At 40.6% G+C, this 17,523-nt stretch overlaps 1 protein-coding gene across 6 annotated transcripts in view; it reads left to right on the top strand.

The window, feature by feature from the left end:
- Positions 1-17,523, top strand: part of LOC131684969 (high affinity copper uptake protein 1) — a 146,588-nt gene that overhangs the window by 95,274 nt on the left and 33,791 nt on the right. For 3 of the 6 annotated variants that reach the window (XM_058968269.1, XM_058968274.1, XM_058968272.1), the window contains exons 2-4: positions 5,279-5,390; positions 16,061-16,323; positions 16,799-17,079. In XM_058968269.1, coding sequence (XP_058824252.1) covers positions 16,105-16,323; positions 16,799-17,079 — 500 coding nt within the window. In that variant the 5' untranslated portion in view covers positions 5,279-5,390; positions 16,061-16,104. The remainder of the gene's footprint in view (positions 1-5,278; positions 5,391-16,060; positions 16,324-16,798; positions 17,080-17,523) is intronic. The other 3 variants (XM_058968273.1, XM_058968270.1, XM_058968271.1) reach the window with 1 other exon arrangement.

A 17,523-nucleotide genomic window follows, 5' to 3' on the forward strand; every position in this document is an offset into this window, starting at 1 on the left:
GGGTTCAAGATATCGCATCGGATGAGCAATCGATATGAGAGTTCCCAAAATCGATTTTTCAGCGGAAGGACGCCCGCCAGCACTTCTAAACTCATCGTATGTGTCGAGTGCATGCAACCCAAAGCAATACGCAAACAACAATATTGGATTCGCTCTAGTTTGATGAAATGTATGTTCGCAGCGGAGCGGAAACAGAAACTCCCGTACTCCATCACCGACAATATTGTTGTTTGGTACAGCCTGATCAGGTCTCCTGGGTGAGCACCCCACCATTTTCCGGTTATTGTACGGAGAAAATTGATCCTTTGTTGGCACTTCTGTTTCAGATACCTAATGTGACATCCCCAGGTACCTTTAGAGTCGAACCAGACCCCGAGATATTTGAAAGTTGAAACCTGAGCAATAGTTTGACCCATTAATTGAAGCTGTAGTTGCGCTGGTTCACGCTTCCTTGAAAATACGACTAGCTCAGTTTTCTCCGTGGAGAACTCGATACCTAGCTGGAGGGCCCAAGCAGACAAATTGTCCAAGGTATCTTGCAATGGTCCTTGCAGATCGACGGCTTTGGGACCTGTAATAGAGACCACACCGTCATCTGCAAGCTGCCTTAGCGTGCAGGAATTGACAAGACATTCGTGAATGTCATTCACGTAAAAGTTATAGAGAAGGGGGCTTAGACATGAGCCCTGGGGAAGACCCATGTAGCTAATTCGTGATGTCGATAAATCACCATGCGAAAAATGCATATGTTTTTCAGACAACAGGTTTAGCAAAAAGTTGTTTAGAGTCGGTGAAAGACCATGCTGGTGCAGCTTCTCAGAAAGAATTTTGATAGAAACTGAATCAAAAGCCCCCTTTATATCTAGGAAAACTGATGCCATCTGCTCTTTGCTAGCATAAGCCATTTGAATTTCTGTTGAGAGCAACGCAAGACAATCGTTCGTCCCTTTGCCTTTGCGGAAACCAAATTGTGTATCTGACAGTAAGCCATTTGCTTCAACCCAATCATCGAGGCGAAACAAGATCATTTTCTCGAACAACTTTCGGATACACGACAGCATCGCAATCGGTCGATACGAGTTGTGGTCGGAGGCTGGTTTTCCTGGTTTTTGAATGGCGATGACCTTCACTTGCCTCCAGTCATGAGGGACAATATTACCCTCAAGAAACTTATTAAATAAATTCAACAAGCGTCTCTTGGCAGAGTCTGGCAGATTCTTTAACAAGTTAAATTTGATTCTGTCTGGCCCTGGAGCTTTATTGTTACATGATAAGAGAGCAAGTGAGAACTCCACCATCGAAAACGGTGTTTCGTTCGCGTTATTGTGAGGGGACGCGGCGCGGTAGATCTTCTGTGCCGGGGCGGAATCCGGACAAACCTTCTTGGCAAAGTCGAATATCCAACGGTTTGAATATTCCACGCTCTCATTAGTACTGTTTCGGTTTCGTAAGCGCCGGGCCGTACTCCAAAGAGTGCTCATCGATGTTTCTCTCGTTAGTCCGACGACGAACCGGCGCCAGTAGCTACGTTTTTTGGCTTTTATCAAACTCTTCATGCGCGTTTCCGCCATCGCGTCCCGGAAGGTCTTATACGCAGCGGCCTTCTCCGCGTACACGTCTGAGCACTCTTTGTCCCACCATGGATTGGGAGGACGCCCACGTGAATTCGCGTCTGGTACGCGTTTAGTCTGAGCTTGAATCGCGGTATCGAGAATCAAGCCAGCCAGGAACCCGTACTCTTCCTCCGGAGGAAGCTCTTGTGTCGATTCTACTTTTTCGGATATCGCGGACGCGTAGCTCTTCCAATCAATATTTCGTGTGAGGTCATACGAAACATTGATTGTATTCGGTGGCCCTGAACCGTTAGCAATATTAATTACGATTGGCAGATGGTCGCTGCCGTGGGGATCAGAGACTACCTTCCACATGCAATCTAACCGCAGCGATGTCGAGCAGAGGGACAGGTCTAAGGCGCTCGGACGCGCTGGAGGGGCAGGAATCCGTGTCATTTCACCCGTATTCAAAATGGTCATATTGAAGTTGCCGCAAAGCTCATGGAGTAGGGTAGATCGATTATCGTCATGAAGGCAACCCCATGCCGTGCCGTGGGAGTTGAAGTCACCTAAAACTAGCCTCGGTGCGGGGAGGAGTTCCGCAATATCGCAAAGCCGTCGGTGGCTAACTGAGGCTCTAGGGGGGATGTAGGTGGAAGCAATGCAAAGGTCTTTGCCTTTAATTCTGGTTTGGCAAGCGACAACTTCAATGCCTGGTGTCGAGGGGAGGTAGATCCGATTGAAAGAATAGCACTTTTTGATCCCCAAAAGTACTCCTCCGTAAGAGTCTTCTCGATCCAAGCGAATAATATTAAAATCGTGAAAGTGTAGGGTTATTTCTGAAGTGAGCCATGTCTCGCATAGGGCAAATGCATCGCATTTCAAATTATTTAGTAAGATTTTAAACGAATCGATTTTCGGGATAATGCTTCTGCAATTCCACTGTAGAACAGTGATTAAATCCTTGACCTCGTTCGATGAATTAGCCATCGAAGGATACAATCGCTGAAAGGAGGGGCCATTTCGCAGTGAACTGCATCAAGAATGTTTTTACTGCGGGGAGAAAGCTTATCAAGATACTTTTAAGGGGGTCAGAAATGTTTAACGCTGTAAGAATACGGTCCACAATGTCAGAGAAATTTATTAAGCCAGCACTGTTTTCTTTCTCTGGCTGAGATATGGGAACACATTTTGATGTTCCTGGAAGTGCTGGGAACTCCTTTTCTGAGCTCAGGTTACTGAGACCGGGAGCGACTTGCTTCGGTTTTGCACCAGTACTTCCTTGAGTAGTTATTTTAGGGGGACCATGAAGAGACACCTTCTGGCCTTTACGACGAAGCTTGGAAGAGGAAATGTTCTTCCTTTTTCTACTACTTCTAGGCACAGCAGAAGATGTTCCCTCCTGGGGTTCATCACAGTCGCCTTCGTCAGTAGACAAGTTGGTATAGATGTTCATAGAGACAGGTGGCGTAGCTATCTTAAGCATTTCTGCAAAAGATCGCTTAGAGCGTCCCTGAAGGGAACGCTTAAGATTTTCCTCGCGCTGTTTGTACGCGGGACATGAAGGGAGATCATGTGGGTTTCCCCCACAGTAGAGACACTTTTCGACATCTCTACCACAGGAATCATCCGCATGATTCCCACCGCATTTCCCACAGCGGGCTTTATTGCTACAATGGGAGGCTGTGTGTCCCAATTGTTTGCAATTAGTACAGTTCATGACCCGCGGCACAAAGAGGCGAACAGGTAGACGAACCTTGTCAAAGAGGAGGTAATTGGGCAGGGCAGAGCCGGCGAAGGTCACCCGATAAGAGTCTGAGTTGACGTATATTTTCTTGCCGTCAGCTGCGACTGATGCTGAATGCAAACGTTTGCATTCCAGTATCTTCACTGGCTTAAGCATGGGGTCTTTGAAACAGCCAGTCCCATATTTTAGCAGGTCCTCGCAATTCAGACTCGAATCGGAAACGACCCCACTGACTTCAACCCTGCTAGCTGGAATATACACCCTGTACTCCCTCGTAAAGGGCTCGTAGCCAGCAATATCGTTTGCCTGAGTTGAACTGTTAACCACCACCCGAAGCTTATCAGGGCGAATTTTCGATATTTCTGTCACGGCCGAATACCGATCCGTCAGAACTCGAGAAATCTGCAACAGATTCAAACACTTTTTTTCTTTGGTCCGAAAGAAGATCACAAATGGCCCTATGGCCGTGCTCGGATATACCTTGAGCCGGGGAGCCGATTTTATTTCGACGTCCATCTCACCTTGAGATGAACCGCCGTCAGGGGAAGTCATTTTTGCACGGGCCTATTGCCCAGTGCACGTTATTAAGACAACCAAGAAGGGGAAACGAAAACTAATACTTAGCTTGTGTACGTAACGGTATCCAGACGGCTTACTAGAAGAACACTCTTTCACTTCACTGACCGGCTAACGGTATCAGAAACAGAAACACAAAAGAAGGGAAAAAATACTGAAACCTCAACTAGGCGTAGAGTGTGCAAATAACCTTGAACGCGGATTAACACTATTTGTCGCTATAGAGTGTACGGACCGATGACAAAAGACTTCTATCTCGACTGAGTGCTCGATAACGAATGACCCAAAGGAGATGTTGGCAGTGTAAATGCATCTATTCACATCTCTAAATATTGTCAGATTGATTGTCAAAGTAAATTTGACATGAGATTTTGGCGTTCAGATGCTTTTTAGTTGGACAATGGTCCAGCTAGCGGAGGTCCAACTAAAAAGCGGTCCAGTTAAAAAATGTCCAACCAGCGAATCACGACTGTAATGGTTTCAATTAGTTTTGTTCAGGATTTTTTTTGCATTGTGTTAGTTGTTGGAATATATCTACGAAAAAATGCAGCCAGTATCGTCACTACAATTATTTTCTCAACAAACATCATGTGCAGCGTGCTAAAAAGAACTTTCGTTGGAGCCTTGCACTTTTTTGGTAGAAACTGGCCTATCATACTTCATGTTTTATAGAGTTAGCAGCCTGCTATGAAAACGAGAAGTGCAATACCTTTACACTACACTATATACAGGTAGGCATGTTCCATCACCATAATCCAGATAGAGGGAGTAACGTGTGGTGTGGGGATGCCCCGTGATATGTTTGGTTTCGGTATCCCACATGTAACAAAAGACAAGGCAGTGACTGCCATCAAAGACTGCATATCAAGAAGACTGGCAACTCTGTCCAGAATCTGGAGACAGTAAAAGCCACGCCACTTGCGGGTAAAGGTTTGTGGCACTTCCCATAGTGATGCACACACACATATACACTTTTACATTAAGCTTCCTACCTTCCTCCAATAGAGGCGCTGTAACCTCTGTCGCTTCTCGTTTGTATGGGGGAAGGAAAGAGGTATCAGTCTTCTTAATATGTAGTCTTCGCTGCCATGCAGAAATTGAAGCTGTCGGCCCTGGTCGTATTCTAGCGCCAGTGCCAAATAGTTATGCAGTCGCTCTTTGTAATCCGTTGGCAAAGCTGTTCAATCTCTCGGTTCAGTAAAGTTAGTTTAATAGACGCTGAAAGAGCTCGCATTGTCCAGCTCTGAAAAAGGCAACAAATGTAATGATTTATATTTTCAAGGAATTGCTTCTCTGTACACTATTTTTTTTCTGACGAATCTTTGTGTTTTTTGCCTCTTGTACCAAGATTTGAACAGTTGAACATGCAGCAAAACTTATTACATATTCGTTAAGATTTCAGATAAAGCTAAAATGGTTTCCTGAGACTCGGAAAATGTTTCGCTGAAAACGAACGTCACTTTGTTCAGACACTTATCAGTTTCCGGATTTGCTGATTACTCAGCCTAACTCAAGTAAGTGTATATTAAATATTAATTCTTCAAAAGGGCTAAAGAGATATTTGTAAACAAACTTGTTTCGCTCCTTATTCCGCTGCAAAGTGGAATTTCATGAAAAATACACATTAATATACAATTTTACCCTTCGTAGCAGCAATTCGAAATGCTTTCTGCGTTGAAATGATAGCTAATTTAGAAAAATCAGTGAAACAAAAGTTTGTTTACAAATCTTATTAGCCCTTTTCAAAAGTTATATGGAGACAAATTTTGTCTGCTAAAATCTTTTATAAATAATCGTGACGTTACGCTGTTCGTCTGCTGCGTTAATTACACAGATAGTGTACCACGTGGTTTTTTTCAAGCCAAATCTTCTAAACATGTGCAATTTAATTAGAACTACGTGCGTAAATGGACTCCGGATGGCAAATCGATGTGGTGTATATTGATATCAAAACTGATAATTCCGCATCATTTCTTTCCAACATTGCTGCAGAAAGTTTTGCCGATCGTGTCTAGTTACCATGTTCGCGGAAATTCTTTAATACGGACAGATCACATTCTTGGCACTACTATGAACCGTGAAATAGTTTTATATTCCCCTATGACGATATCCCGTCAATACCCAAGTAGCAATTGCAACTTGTTGAAAGTTTTAAATGTTGCACAACTGCTAAACAATATTTTTTATTGTTGGATATATTTGAAAAGAATTTCCACGGGTTTTTAAACTGATTGTGCAACTATGTAACTATAGAGCTGGCCAATAGTGTTAAGTATGCAAACATCAATAACAGTTGTGAAACTAAACAGAAACTTTGTTAACTTGCACAAACAGTCTAACAAGTTGCAAATGCCTCTTTGTTTGCCATTCCACCCTAAAACAAAGCTGTCCAACTACCCAGTGCTCAACAAATGGCACAGCTATTGTTTTCATTATTTTGCTGCAATTAGGAACATGTTGCACAACATACAAACAAAGTACGCTTTTTCCATAACATAGTTGTTACCAAGAGAGTTACAGATACTGTACAGTAACAAAGCGTGCTACTTGGGTAGCTATCTGACAATTTCGCTTCGTCTTTTAAATTTCTGCATAGTTTTGTGAGCCATTATCCTAAATATCAGTGTACTGCTCTCCTGTACGCTTATTACTAATATTTAATACTGTTGCGTGGTGCCCTTACCGCAAGATGGAGAGAAAGGTGGGAACATTTGACACTTTTGAGTGTATTAGTATTATACTTGCAAAATTAAGCATGGCGGCCGGGGCCCTTGAACATCCGAATGAGCATCCTGATTCTTTGGCGCACGATGAAAAGTGAGAAAAGGTCGAGCTTCACCTCGGATCTACCGATTAGAACACTTATGGACACTTTTTACCTAAAAAAAACCCGATTAAATTAATTATGACCGAACCGAAATAAAACTTATGGCAACAGAAAGGCCCACTACGTCACTTGTTTGTGCTTTTCTTCTTCTTCATATCCTCTTGTTTTTCGGCTTCATCAAAGAAAAATGACAACCGCACTCACACACAGAAAAAAATGTACACCTGTATCCGTCTTGCCCATAACGTACTAACTGGATCGCCGGGATTGAAGGTAATCAACAAAAATCCGTCGTACACAGTATGGTTTGTCTCAGGGAATTGTATAAACATTCCTGTTATGATTGGCGATTTGCGGCAAAACCAAAATTAGTCATGCGACACCTATGATTCAGCTCATGAACTGGCAAAGTGATACAATTTGCTTTTTTTCACCCGTAAGTGAGTCGTAGCTTACAACAAAATCTTCATTATCTTCTCAGAAAAACCTAACCACTGCCAAAATATGAATGAAACGAGTAAGAAATTTAGTTTTATTTGCAATTATTCTGAAAGTACAGCCATTTGCAACTATTTGACTCATACATTTCTTCGAAATGTAATCGGGGTATTATTGTGTTTATAAAAAATCGTTCCATAAATAAAGTTCCAACTCGAAACCGAGACCCAATCAGCACCAATGTCAAACTCCTTTATATTTTGAACTACGTAGGAGATTCAGTGAAGACTATCGGAGAGAAGGATCGGCTGTGCATGATACAAAGCTGACACTTTCCTATTAGCCGGATATACTCTTTCCTCGCGTGATCTGGAAAGTTTCATGAATTTACACCATCTCATGAAGGTTTAGCTTAACTTAGGACGAACGGGAAATGCTGTTGCGGCGGCTACGGTGCTCAACAAATTACATTTCGAAACAGCGCGCATATAGCTCTGCGAATAATATTAGAAACCACTATGTTTTACACTCTTTTCGCAAGATGTTTACTCATCATCTGATAAAATGATGATTTTCCTCCATTTTCATAAACAATTATCAACAAATTGATCGGTAATTTGGTGTTTAAAAGTCATTTTTTACCAATGTTTACAGAAAATATATGCACTATGACAGAACAGAATAAAATCAGCAACACTTTCCTTCCAGCGCTATCTGCGAGCGGTTTCAACGTAGAATCGCCAATAGCTAGGCTCAATATTCTAGCTAGCTCGACATTGTCAGTTATGCAGAGATTATACAACAATGAGAATCCTCTGTTTACTCTCTCTCTCTCTCTCTCTCTCTCTCTCTCTCTCTCTCTTCTCTTAATAGCTCGGTCGCTTTAACGTGTACCCCTCAACTATTTGCATGATATACTAGCCCAACCATCGTCTTTCGATATGGTCGGGAAAATCAGTGGAAAGTTTTAGAGTTACGCCGTAATAATTCAAATAGAAATAAAGAGAGTCTAATGTCCTTTATTCCTATGCTATACATTCCCGAGACAGAACCCTAATTGAGAGGGGTAAATATGAACACCCATCGAGTGATCGAATTCAAGTAACTTTGAACTTTACTATGACCAGGTATTCCGAAGAAGACCTCAGCATGATACCTGCGAAATTGGTCATTGTGCCGTTTTCTAATATCAGGAAACTGAAGTTGATCCCCTCAGTGGAACTACAATTAATGCCCGTTTACAATGTGGTCGCTTTTTTAATTAATGTTGTGTCTATAGATCTTTTAGCGCAGTGGTTTTCCACCGGGGGTGAATTCACCCCAGGGGTAAATTAGACCAATGTAGGGGGTGAATTATGCGAAACAAATTTTTACTTGTTATCCTTACATTCCCGTTGGATATTTGTTTTTGAAATGCTTACTAAGAGTGTTCAGGAGCAGGTCTCTGATTATAAAATTATGGTTTTCATCCAATTGAAAATAATTTTTTCTTTCGGCACGTATGGTATCCTTTTCTGCTCTAGATTAAGATTAAGAACGGCTGAAGAATTTTCTCAAGACACTCCTCCTGGTAAACTTGTTGATTGATGGTCAGACCGCTCGGCTTGACCCACGGTTTTGAAATCACTCTGTCCGATATAGCGATGTACAGCATAACTTTTTTTAAATTTATGCCTAAACTTATATTTTACTTCGGGGAATGTGGCTGACTTGTCCCTGGAATAGTAGCTGTCATTTCCTGGAATGTAGGTCTTCGAGAGCGGAAAGTAACTTTCGTCGTCCAGCGCGAACGACGTCCCACGGCAGTTCTTCGTCCCACGGTCGTTCGTCGTCGTCGCTCGTCCGTGTACTCGCGGGACCGCGTCTTCTCCCGACAGATGATGCCCTCCATTGTAAGGGTTCGGTGAATCATAATATAAGAGCAGTGATATTTTTGACCGGCGTCACACAAACTCGTTTCGGCCTTCCGCTCCACGCTCAGGGATGCCAGAATCCGGTAAACTGTGCTCACGGGCACTTTTTTGTCTCGAAAGTAGTGGTCTACAGTAAACTTTTTTCCGCGGTGACCATGCGTTTCGTAAAACCGTACAACACGCCCGCGGAGTGCTTGCTGTTTCGAGGCCATCTTCGATTGAACTGACAGCACCCGAGAGAAAAGAAACATGCCACCCATTTCTAGGGAGTCCGGAGAGCAATTCTCTTGGAGAGAAATAAATTTACACTCTTTACTTTAATACCTGAAATTGAATTCCTTCTCAATTTTACCAAATTCAATCTTTTTTTTACCCGTTAGTGCTCAAACGAAAGGAAATAGTCCGCGTTAGTAGCCTTTCTTGTTTTTGGGAACAAAAATTGTCTAAAACAAAAGTTGCACGTGGGAAAAAAATGCTTCCAAAATCGTGAATAAAGGCCATAAATTCTGGAATAATCATGCTTTTACGTTACGAAAACAGGACCATGAACAGAAATAACGTGCTTTATAATTACGTTCAAGTTCCCTTCAGTAACAGTAGTAGTGAAGATATTTGTTTTTGTTTTGCGAACTTTAGTCACGGTTTCCGTCATGTCATTACTAAATCTATTTTCTGAACGAGAACTAGTTCACAACTTTATGATCATTATTCATATAACCAAAACTTGACTCGTGATCAGGCATTGCATTTATCGCTCATATGAGTAAATGCGCCCGGATAGTTTGCTACTGCGACAATAAAAACTCACATTTTCACACGAAAAGTTATTGGCACTCACACAACTTCTCCGGATAAATACAACGTGTTATTTCTCCGGATAAATAAAACAGCCGGAGAATGAGAGAATGAGTTTGTCACGGTATTCTTCATTCGCTCGCTGCTTTCCTGTCGTTATTCCAAAACACGAAAAAACAAGTCTATCATATTTCTTTGCCGCTTTTCTTTGTAATTAAGTGTATTTTTTTAAGTTTTTATTGATTTCCACGAAATTAAAATTTTATCACCTTCTCCGGTGAGAAGGAAAAAGTCAAATAAATTTTATCCGGAAAATCATTCTCACGCTATTTGTGGAGACGGAGAATTTTGCGACTCATCTTATCTCGGAAAAGTTGGACCTCGGATAAGCTTCTTCTCGCGTGAGTGAGAGAGAATTACAATGCCTGCTCGTGATTTTATTCATTGATTTAAGAACATAATTTGGATCCGACTATTTGACGTGCACTAATTCATGATTTATTGCATCTTGAACATGATCTGGTTTTCGTGGTTGTGAATAATTTTTTTTTCGAGAATTGTCCTACTGGAGCTGAAGAGCTAGGTACTCGGAAGGGCTCCCCGTCAGAATCACATACCGTCGCTGTTGTGCTATCTTATGACAAACGCCATTTTGGGGTAAACTGAGTTAGATATGCCACATTACTTGTTTGAAAAATCTCTACAAAGTGGCGTTTTCAGGATTTAGAAATTCTACTTGGTTACTTAGATATAGCTAGAAACATGATGAGAAATTGTGAGTTTTTTGCTTCAAATCACTATATCTAGGGATTGGCTCAAGTTATATTGAAGTTTTAGACGGTTTTATGTGTGAAAATGTCTGAGGAACACAATGGCATAAACATTTTCGAAAGAAAATTATACGAGTTGTGAGAAAAACACAGTTTTAGTTTTGAACTGGAAATAAAAGATATTTGGCAACACTGCAATCAAGAATAACAATTTTTTCTAGAGTCCCTGATTCATTTCCTTTAAAATGCATTTCACCGAATGTTTATAGACCATATGAACCCAAAGATATGAATAAAAGTTAAAAAGTGATGATTTTTTTCTATGGAAAATTTTCCATGCACGATTATGACACGTCATACAAATGTTGTCATCAATACACGCCTATGACACGCGTGAGCGCGACTTTTGTTTACATTCGTAGTAAAAACTCGCAACATAGTCAATTGATCTTTGTAATATTTGAGAGATTAATGCAGAATAGATAGAAGCATCAATTGTCTTCTTTGGATTGTTTATACCATTTATTAGTTTCAAGATGTTCAATCTCAAACTTTAAAAATCGTTTTTCTCGAAATGTGCTAAATGGCGCTTGTCATAAGATAGCACAACAGCGATGATACTACAATTTGCAGACGAGACGGCCAATGGCGCCCAATAAAACACTGCTTTAGGCCAATTGTAGCGGGCCGTAATTCTGAATGTGATATTCATTGTACGGTTCAGGTATGTACGGGCATCGGGACTCGCGATCGCGTGTATCATCACGAAGGGCTCGAACATTTGTATGTTAACGTGATCGATCGCGTGTGCTTTTGTATGTCGCGTGTGCTAACGTGTATGTAACTTCGCGTGTATAAATTCTATTTTATAACCGTGTGCCTTTCGCATATTCGCGTGTGTTCTAGAATGATCGCGCGTGGACCGTGAATCTGATACTTAATTTTTCGTATACGGTTCAGATTCCAGAAGAAAGTGGGTTCTTCCATATTATTAGAGTTCCCAGTCATGTCGCCGTAGAACGTGTGGTCTAGTGGATATGAGCTTTATTTTTTTGATTGGTCCAACTGAATGCATGGACCTAAGTTGCTAGAATGAAGGATAAAGATTTCCGGACGTGGCCAATTCATGATCGCGCGCGCTTGCGGGTGCGCGTTTGAGACCGCGTTTGTAAATTCGTAAGTACTAAAATGTTCACATAATTACCGGAGTATTACCAAGTTTGCGCGATCGCGGGCATATGTGTGCGTAGATGATCGCCAAGGACTCTAGCGTTCGTATGTTGACGCGTGTGCTCGCGTGTATAAATTCGATTTTGAAACCCTGCGTCCATTCACATATTCGCGGATTCTGCCAGGGAGTGAGTTACCCCATATCACTAGAGTTCCCGGTCATGTCGCCATGGAACGTTTTGTCTAGTGGATATGGGAGTTATTTTTTCTTAATTTTTCAGTTTTATTTTTTTTATTAATTAACATGGACCTAGACTGTATCGAGGTTAGAGACTTCCAGACGATCCCGATTCATGATGGCGCGAGCGCGGGAGTTTGTAGGTTGACGCTTGAAATCGCGTTGGTAAGTTTATGAGTGCTGCTTCACCTTATCACCGGGGTGTAATCATGTTTGCGAGTTCATGGGCGTAGGATGCTTGGAAAATCGCGAGGGACTCTAACGTTTGTTCGCTGACGTGATTTTGTAACATATTTGCGAGTGTTTTTGAATGGTCGTGCGAACCGTGAGTCTGATATTAAATTTTCGGTGCGCCTTTAGAATTCTGGCAGAGAGTAGGATCCCTTATATAGGTAGGGTTCCCGGTCATGTCGCCATGAGACGTGTTGTCTAATAGGTATGAGCGTATTTTCTTAATTAGTCCAGCTGAAGGCATGGACCTAGGCTTCTAGAATCAAGGATAGACTTCCGGACGTGACCGATTCGTAATCGCGTGCGCGATGGCATTTTTGTAGGTTCCCGCTTGAGACCGCGTTTGAGAATGTGTGATCAGACGTCACTATCACCATCTTTGCTGACCCAGCTGAAGGCGGGTGTAGAATGGCAGTATAGGACTCGAAAAGAAGAAATAAAAGACAATATATGAGAGACGTAATAGATTAGACAGATACAGCTGAAGTTATGATCATCACATGAAAGATGTATATTAGTACTTCAAACACTACTAATACTTGAAAAGCCAACCACAAATTTTCTATTTGTTACTGGTTGATTGTTGGTTGTGAGCGGGTAAATAGAGGAAAGGTGCAGAACAGAAAAAAGGCTCACATCAGCCCTCCCGGCCTCCTCGATGCACCACTATCGAGGCGTATTGTAATCATCTTGAAGCGGGCTTCTTATATAAGTCAAACCCTTAGTAGTCATAATGATTGGTGGATTATTAACATGAGAACTAATTAACCTCTAGTAGTAGAACTTGGTGCAAATAGAAACTAAAAAGAGCGAAGGTCTTTATATTTAGATAACTCTATTGAATCTATTGTTGCTTGATGTTTACAATACCGTCAATCCCATCAACCTGCAAGAGGGGGTTTCGGGGTTGTGAATTATTGCACAAAATCAAAACATATTTTCTCGTGAACTATTTCACGAAAGTCGAATACTTTCAATCCTCGTGAACTAGTTAATGACTCCTAATATATTAGTCACGATTCAATATCCATGCTCGTGAAATACTTCACAAAATCATAAAATATTATTCGTGTGGACGTGAACGGATTCATAATTGCCAGAGAAATAATCACGACTTACCATTCGTGATCGTCAAATAGTTCACAAAACCATGAAATATTCAAGGATTCGTAAGCTAATTCATAATTCCTAGTACATTATTCATGAGTGTTTCATTTTCTATTTCATGAAAACTTTTTCATAAAATTTCAAATTTTTCATTAAATGTCATATATTTATGTCCAGCCGCTAGTGATTAGTAATAAGAGCAGCTGATATAAGAAAACTATTAGGACCTCGAACATGGTTATTCATTTGGTAAGGTTTAGTGTGATGTCCGGATAGAAAACGAGCACCAAAAATACATTGTAGAGTCACAAATCGGGTGCGTGATGTAGTTCACAAAACAAGATATCGCCAATTAGTCGAACTTTTATGATCCAGCTCAGTCACGTTACTCCGAGAAAAAAGATACGGTGGTAACCAAAAAATAACATATCGCGAAAAGAAATTACGAATATCATGATAAAACTAAAGATATCTTGAGCATGAATCACATTACTCCACGTGTCAAATTCGAAAGTCAGCTCAAGAATAAAGTGTCACGAAAACGCGAAAAGAAATTACGAAAATCGTGACTAAGGATACTGAAATCATGAACACAAATAACATTACTATACCAGAAAAATTCGATAGCATAAGGATGGGGAATCTAACATATTAGCTCTCGGTTCACTCACCATTTCGATCTGTTTTCCCCGTTGGATGTCACCAAAAAGTCTTGAATAAAGTATTGGCACTTACGCCAAAAACCAAATAAATGAATTATTTGTTTAATTTGAACGACGAGTTCGCTTCCGTCATACCTCTGTTAACCCTCCGGAAGTCGCGTAAATGGCCCACTGAAGGTGCACTCAGTGCACTAGCGCGACTTCCGGTAGGTTAACCAAGGGACCAGAAATCGACAGTCTTTATTAGCTCTGTCACCCACCAAAGTACGATGGGTAATGAACTAAAAATTTTACACCGGACGGTAATAAAAACCCGGGCCTTGATATCTAGCGGGGAAATTAAATAGTATTGTTAAGTGGCATCTGCGATTGTGTATGAGCTCGCTTTGCATGCAGGCACCATGGACCACAAATCGATTTTTTTGGTCGAAAATCCAGAACTTATAAACCGTTAGTACTAGACTTTCAGTGTCTTTGGAACAAATTCTCTACAATAAGTGCCCTTCATTTTAGGGAAAACAAAATTAGGGTGACCCTCTCGATTTTTGAAATAAAAAAATTATCTCCGGAATGAAAAAAGATAGAAGGATACGACCTTCCAAAGAAATGTAGAGAAATCAATTTTGAGTAACTTTGCTGAAAACGTCGAAACTCTATCTTCAACGGTTGTCATTTTACAGCAATGTCCCTTGTTCCGCTTAGGGTGACTCTTAAAATTCAATTTTTTTAATATAACATCTTTGAAGTTGATTTCTCGTGAATGTTGTCTTCGAACAAAAGTTAGCTCTTTCAAATGCGCACATTTCTTCTTCAAAGTCCAACTCATTAACTTTTATATAAACAGAGTTATTGACGATTTTATGCTCAAAATTCGACATTTTATAAGCTAAATAACTCCGAAGGTGGCAAAAAGTGGCAATCAATGTTATGACCATCTGATAGTACTTCAAAAATACTACAAAATAAGGGGTACATGGTTTGTCTCCTAGCGACTCTTCATGTGAAATGTTTGCTTATAAACTACCTCTGTTATAGAGAAGGTATGCGGTATTCATCTAAATTCGTACTTAATATATAGCATTGATTGCCACTTTTTGCCACCTTCGGAGTTATTTAGCTTAGAAAATGTCCAATTTTGAGCATAAAATCGTCAATAACTCTGTTTATATAACAATTAATGAGTTGGTCTCTGAGAAGAAATGTGCGTATTTGAAAGAGCTAACTTTTGTTCGAAGACGACATTCACGAAAAATCAACTTCAAAGATGTTATATTAAAAAAACTGAATAAGAGCCACCCTAAAAGGAATAAGGGAAATCGCTGTAAAATAACAACCGTTGAAGATAGGGTTTCGATGTTTTCAGCAAAGTTACTCAATATTGATTTCTCTACATTTCTTTGGAAGGTCATATTCTCCTATATTTTTTCATTCGGGAGATAATTTTTTTATTTCAAAAATCGAGAGGACCACCCTAATTTCGTTTTCCCTAAAATGAAGGGCACTTATTGTAGAGAATTTGTTCCAAAGACACTGAAGGTCTAGTACTAACGGATTATAAGTTCTGGATTTTCGACCAAAAAAATCGATTTGTGGCCCATGGTGGCAGGGTACGTTCACTGTCGCCAGTGCGATTGTCATATGTTCTTTCTGGGACATCATCGTGTCTTAAATAAGGTATTGATATTTTCGTCAAAATGCAAATGCATGAATTATTTGTGGGCAAACTAAAGAAAATAACAAGACATCCACTAAGAGTAAAAAAACCGTGTGTTCAAAAAAAATTGAGTACTTGCAAAAAGCATCTTTTGACCGAAAAAATATACTGCCGGGTTCCGCCTTGTCATAAGTGAAGTTACATTTTACAATAACTAATAATTATTTAGAAGCCAAAAAAATTAACAATGATCTAAATCTAAATTAAAATCTATTCCAAGAGTGTCAATATCTGTAACGAAACTTTTTTTCAAATTAATTTTAAAGATTATTTTTAGTGGATACTATTTTTGCTGATGGATTTTTTTTTGTTGTTTCAGACTACTACCACCCAACGTTAGTCACCATCGCCCAACCTACAGTCATGGACCATTCTGAGCACCACGACTACAGTCACAATATGATGAACCAGTCGGCCGGATCCGATGCCCATGTACATGACGGTCACCACGGAACCATGGATCATAGTATGCACGATCACGTGGTAGGCACTCAGATGCCACCAATGGTCGGCCACGCCGGCCATGGGAGTCACAATGCCGGTGGTATGGAAGGTATGGTGCACCACATGATGTCGATGTCGGTAAGTTATGGGGACAGTTTGGCCGCTGTTTTGGAAGTTGCTGGTTGTAGATATATAGAACTTTTTTGAGATTAATTGAGACACTAATTTGAAAGTGTGATAAAAGTGAAGTAAAACTTTAGTGTATTGAAAATTGCAGATTAACAATCATACTTACTTAATTGTGGTGAGACCGATTATTGTTTTTCGGAAAGTGGAAGGAAAATTACGAAAAATGTTATTTTCCGTTTATCTCTAGTACATAACGATCAGTTTTCAGTAGCACACTCAAGTTGTTTTTCTTTGTGGAACAGTGATATGCCTGAAAATTGGATACAATGAACATTCTAAAGTTTACTGGTGATAGCACAAAGTGATTCCATTACACTAAGAGTGTTTCATGCACTCAGACACTCCGCACGATTACCCCAGTTTTTGAATTCGTGCAAGCAATCTAATCAGTGCACCCTTGTTCTTCTACGCACTTCCATCGCAGTTCCACGGAGGCTACAATGAAACGATTCTGTTCGAGCAGTGGAAAATTGACAGCCTCTCCGGTTTGCTCTGGTCGATGTTGCTCATCTTCATCATGGCAGCACTGTACGAAGGTCTCAAATACTACCGGGAACATCTGTTCTGGAAGACGTACAACGCGCTACAGTATCGACCCGTAACGGTGACGGAGAAAAGTCCCCGCAATGGAACTGTCTCGAATAACAACGAGACGGTAGTGAATGGGGGTGGCGGTGATGGCGACGATGGATCCCGAATAGTTCAGTAAGTTTTTTATCGCCTTTATTATTGCGTAAATTAGAAATTTAACACCCATACAGCTCATGTACATGATTTCATTTATTTTTTCCGCGCTCGTAGATAGCTAACATCATTTTGTAAATTAAAGCAGTCGATATAGATATTCATCCAGAACCGAAATAATTAATTCCGTGATTCTCTTGATCAAACTTGAATGTCAACATGACGATATGATTTCCCCATATCGGTTACGTGTCTTGCCACGGAGAAACATGCATATTTGCACGTTTTAATTCATATTTCCTCCTTTTGTCCTTATGCCATTTTTTTCCGGAAATCAAACTCAACTCACCTTTTCGGTGTTCACCATCGATGTCATCCTGGTAACCATGACTCATCGTGTCAATGCGGATCGCATTCTGTTTATTATCATATCCAACGGATAATGCGATAATAACTATGATAAAT

The sequence above is a fragment of the Topomyia yanbarensis genome, chromosome 2 (assembly GCF_030247195.1).
Source record: "Topomyia yanbarensis strain Yona2022 chromosome 2, ASM3024719v1, whole genome shotgun sequence".
In the NCBI taxonomy this organism is placed as follows: Eukaryota; Metazoa; Arthropoda; class Insecta; order Diptera; family Culicidae; genus Topomyia; species Topomyia yanbarensis.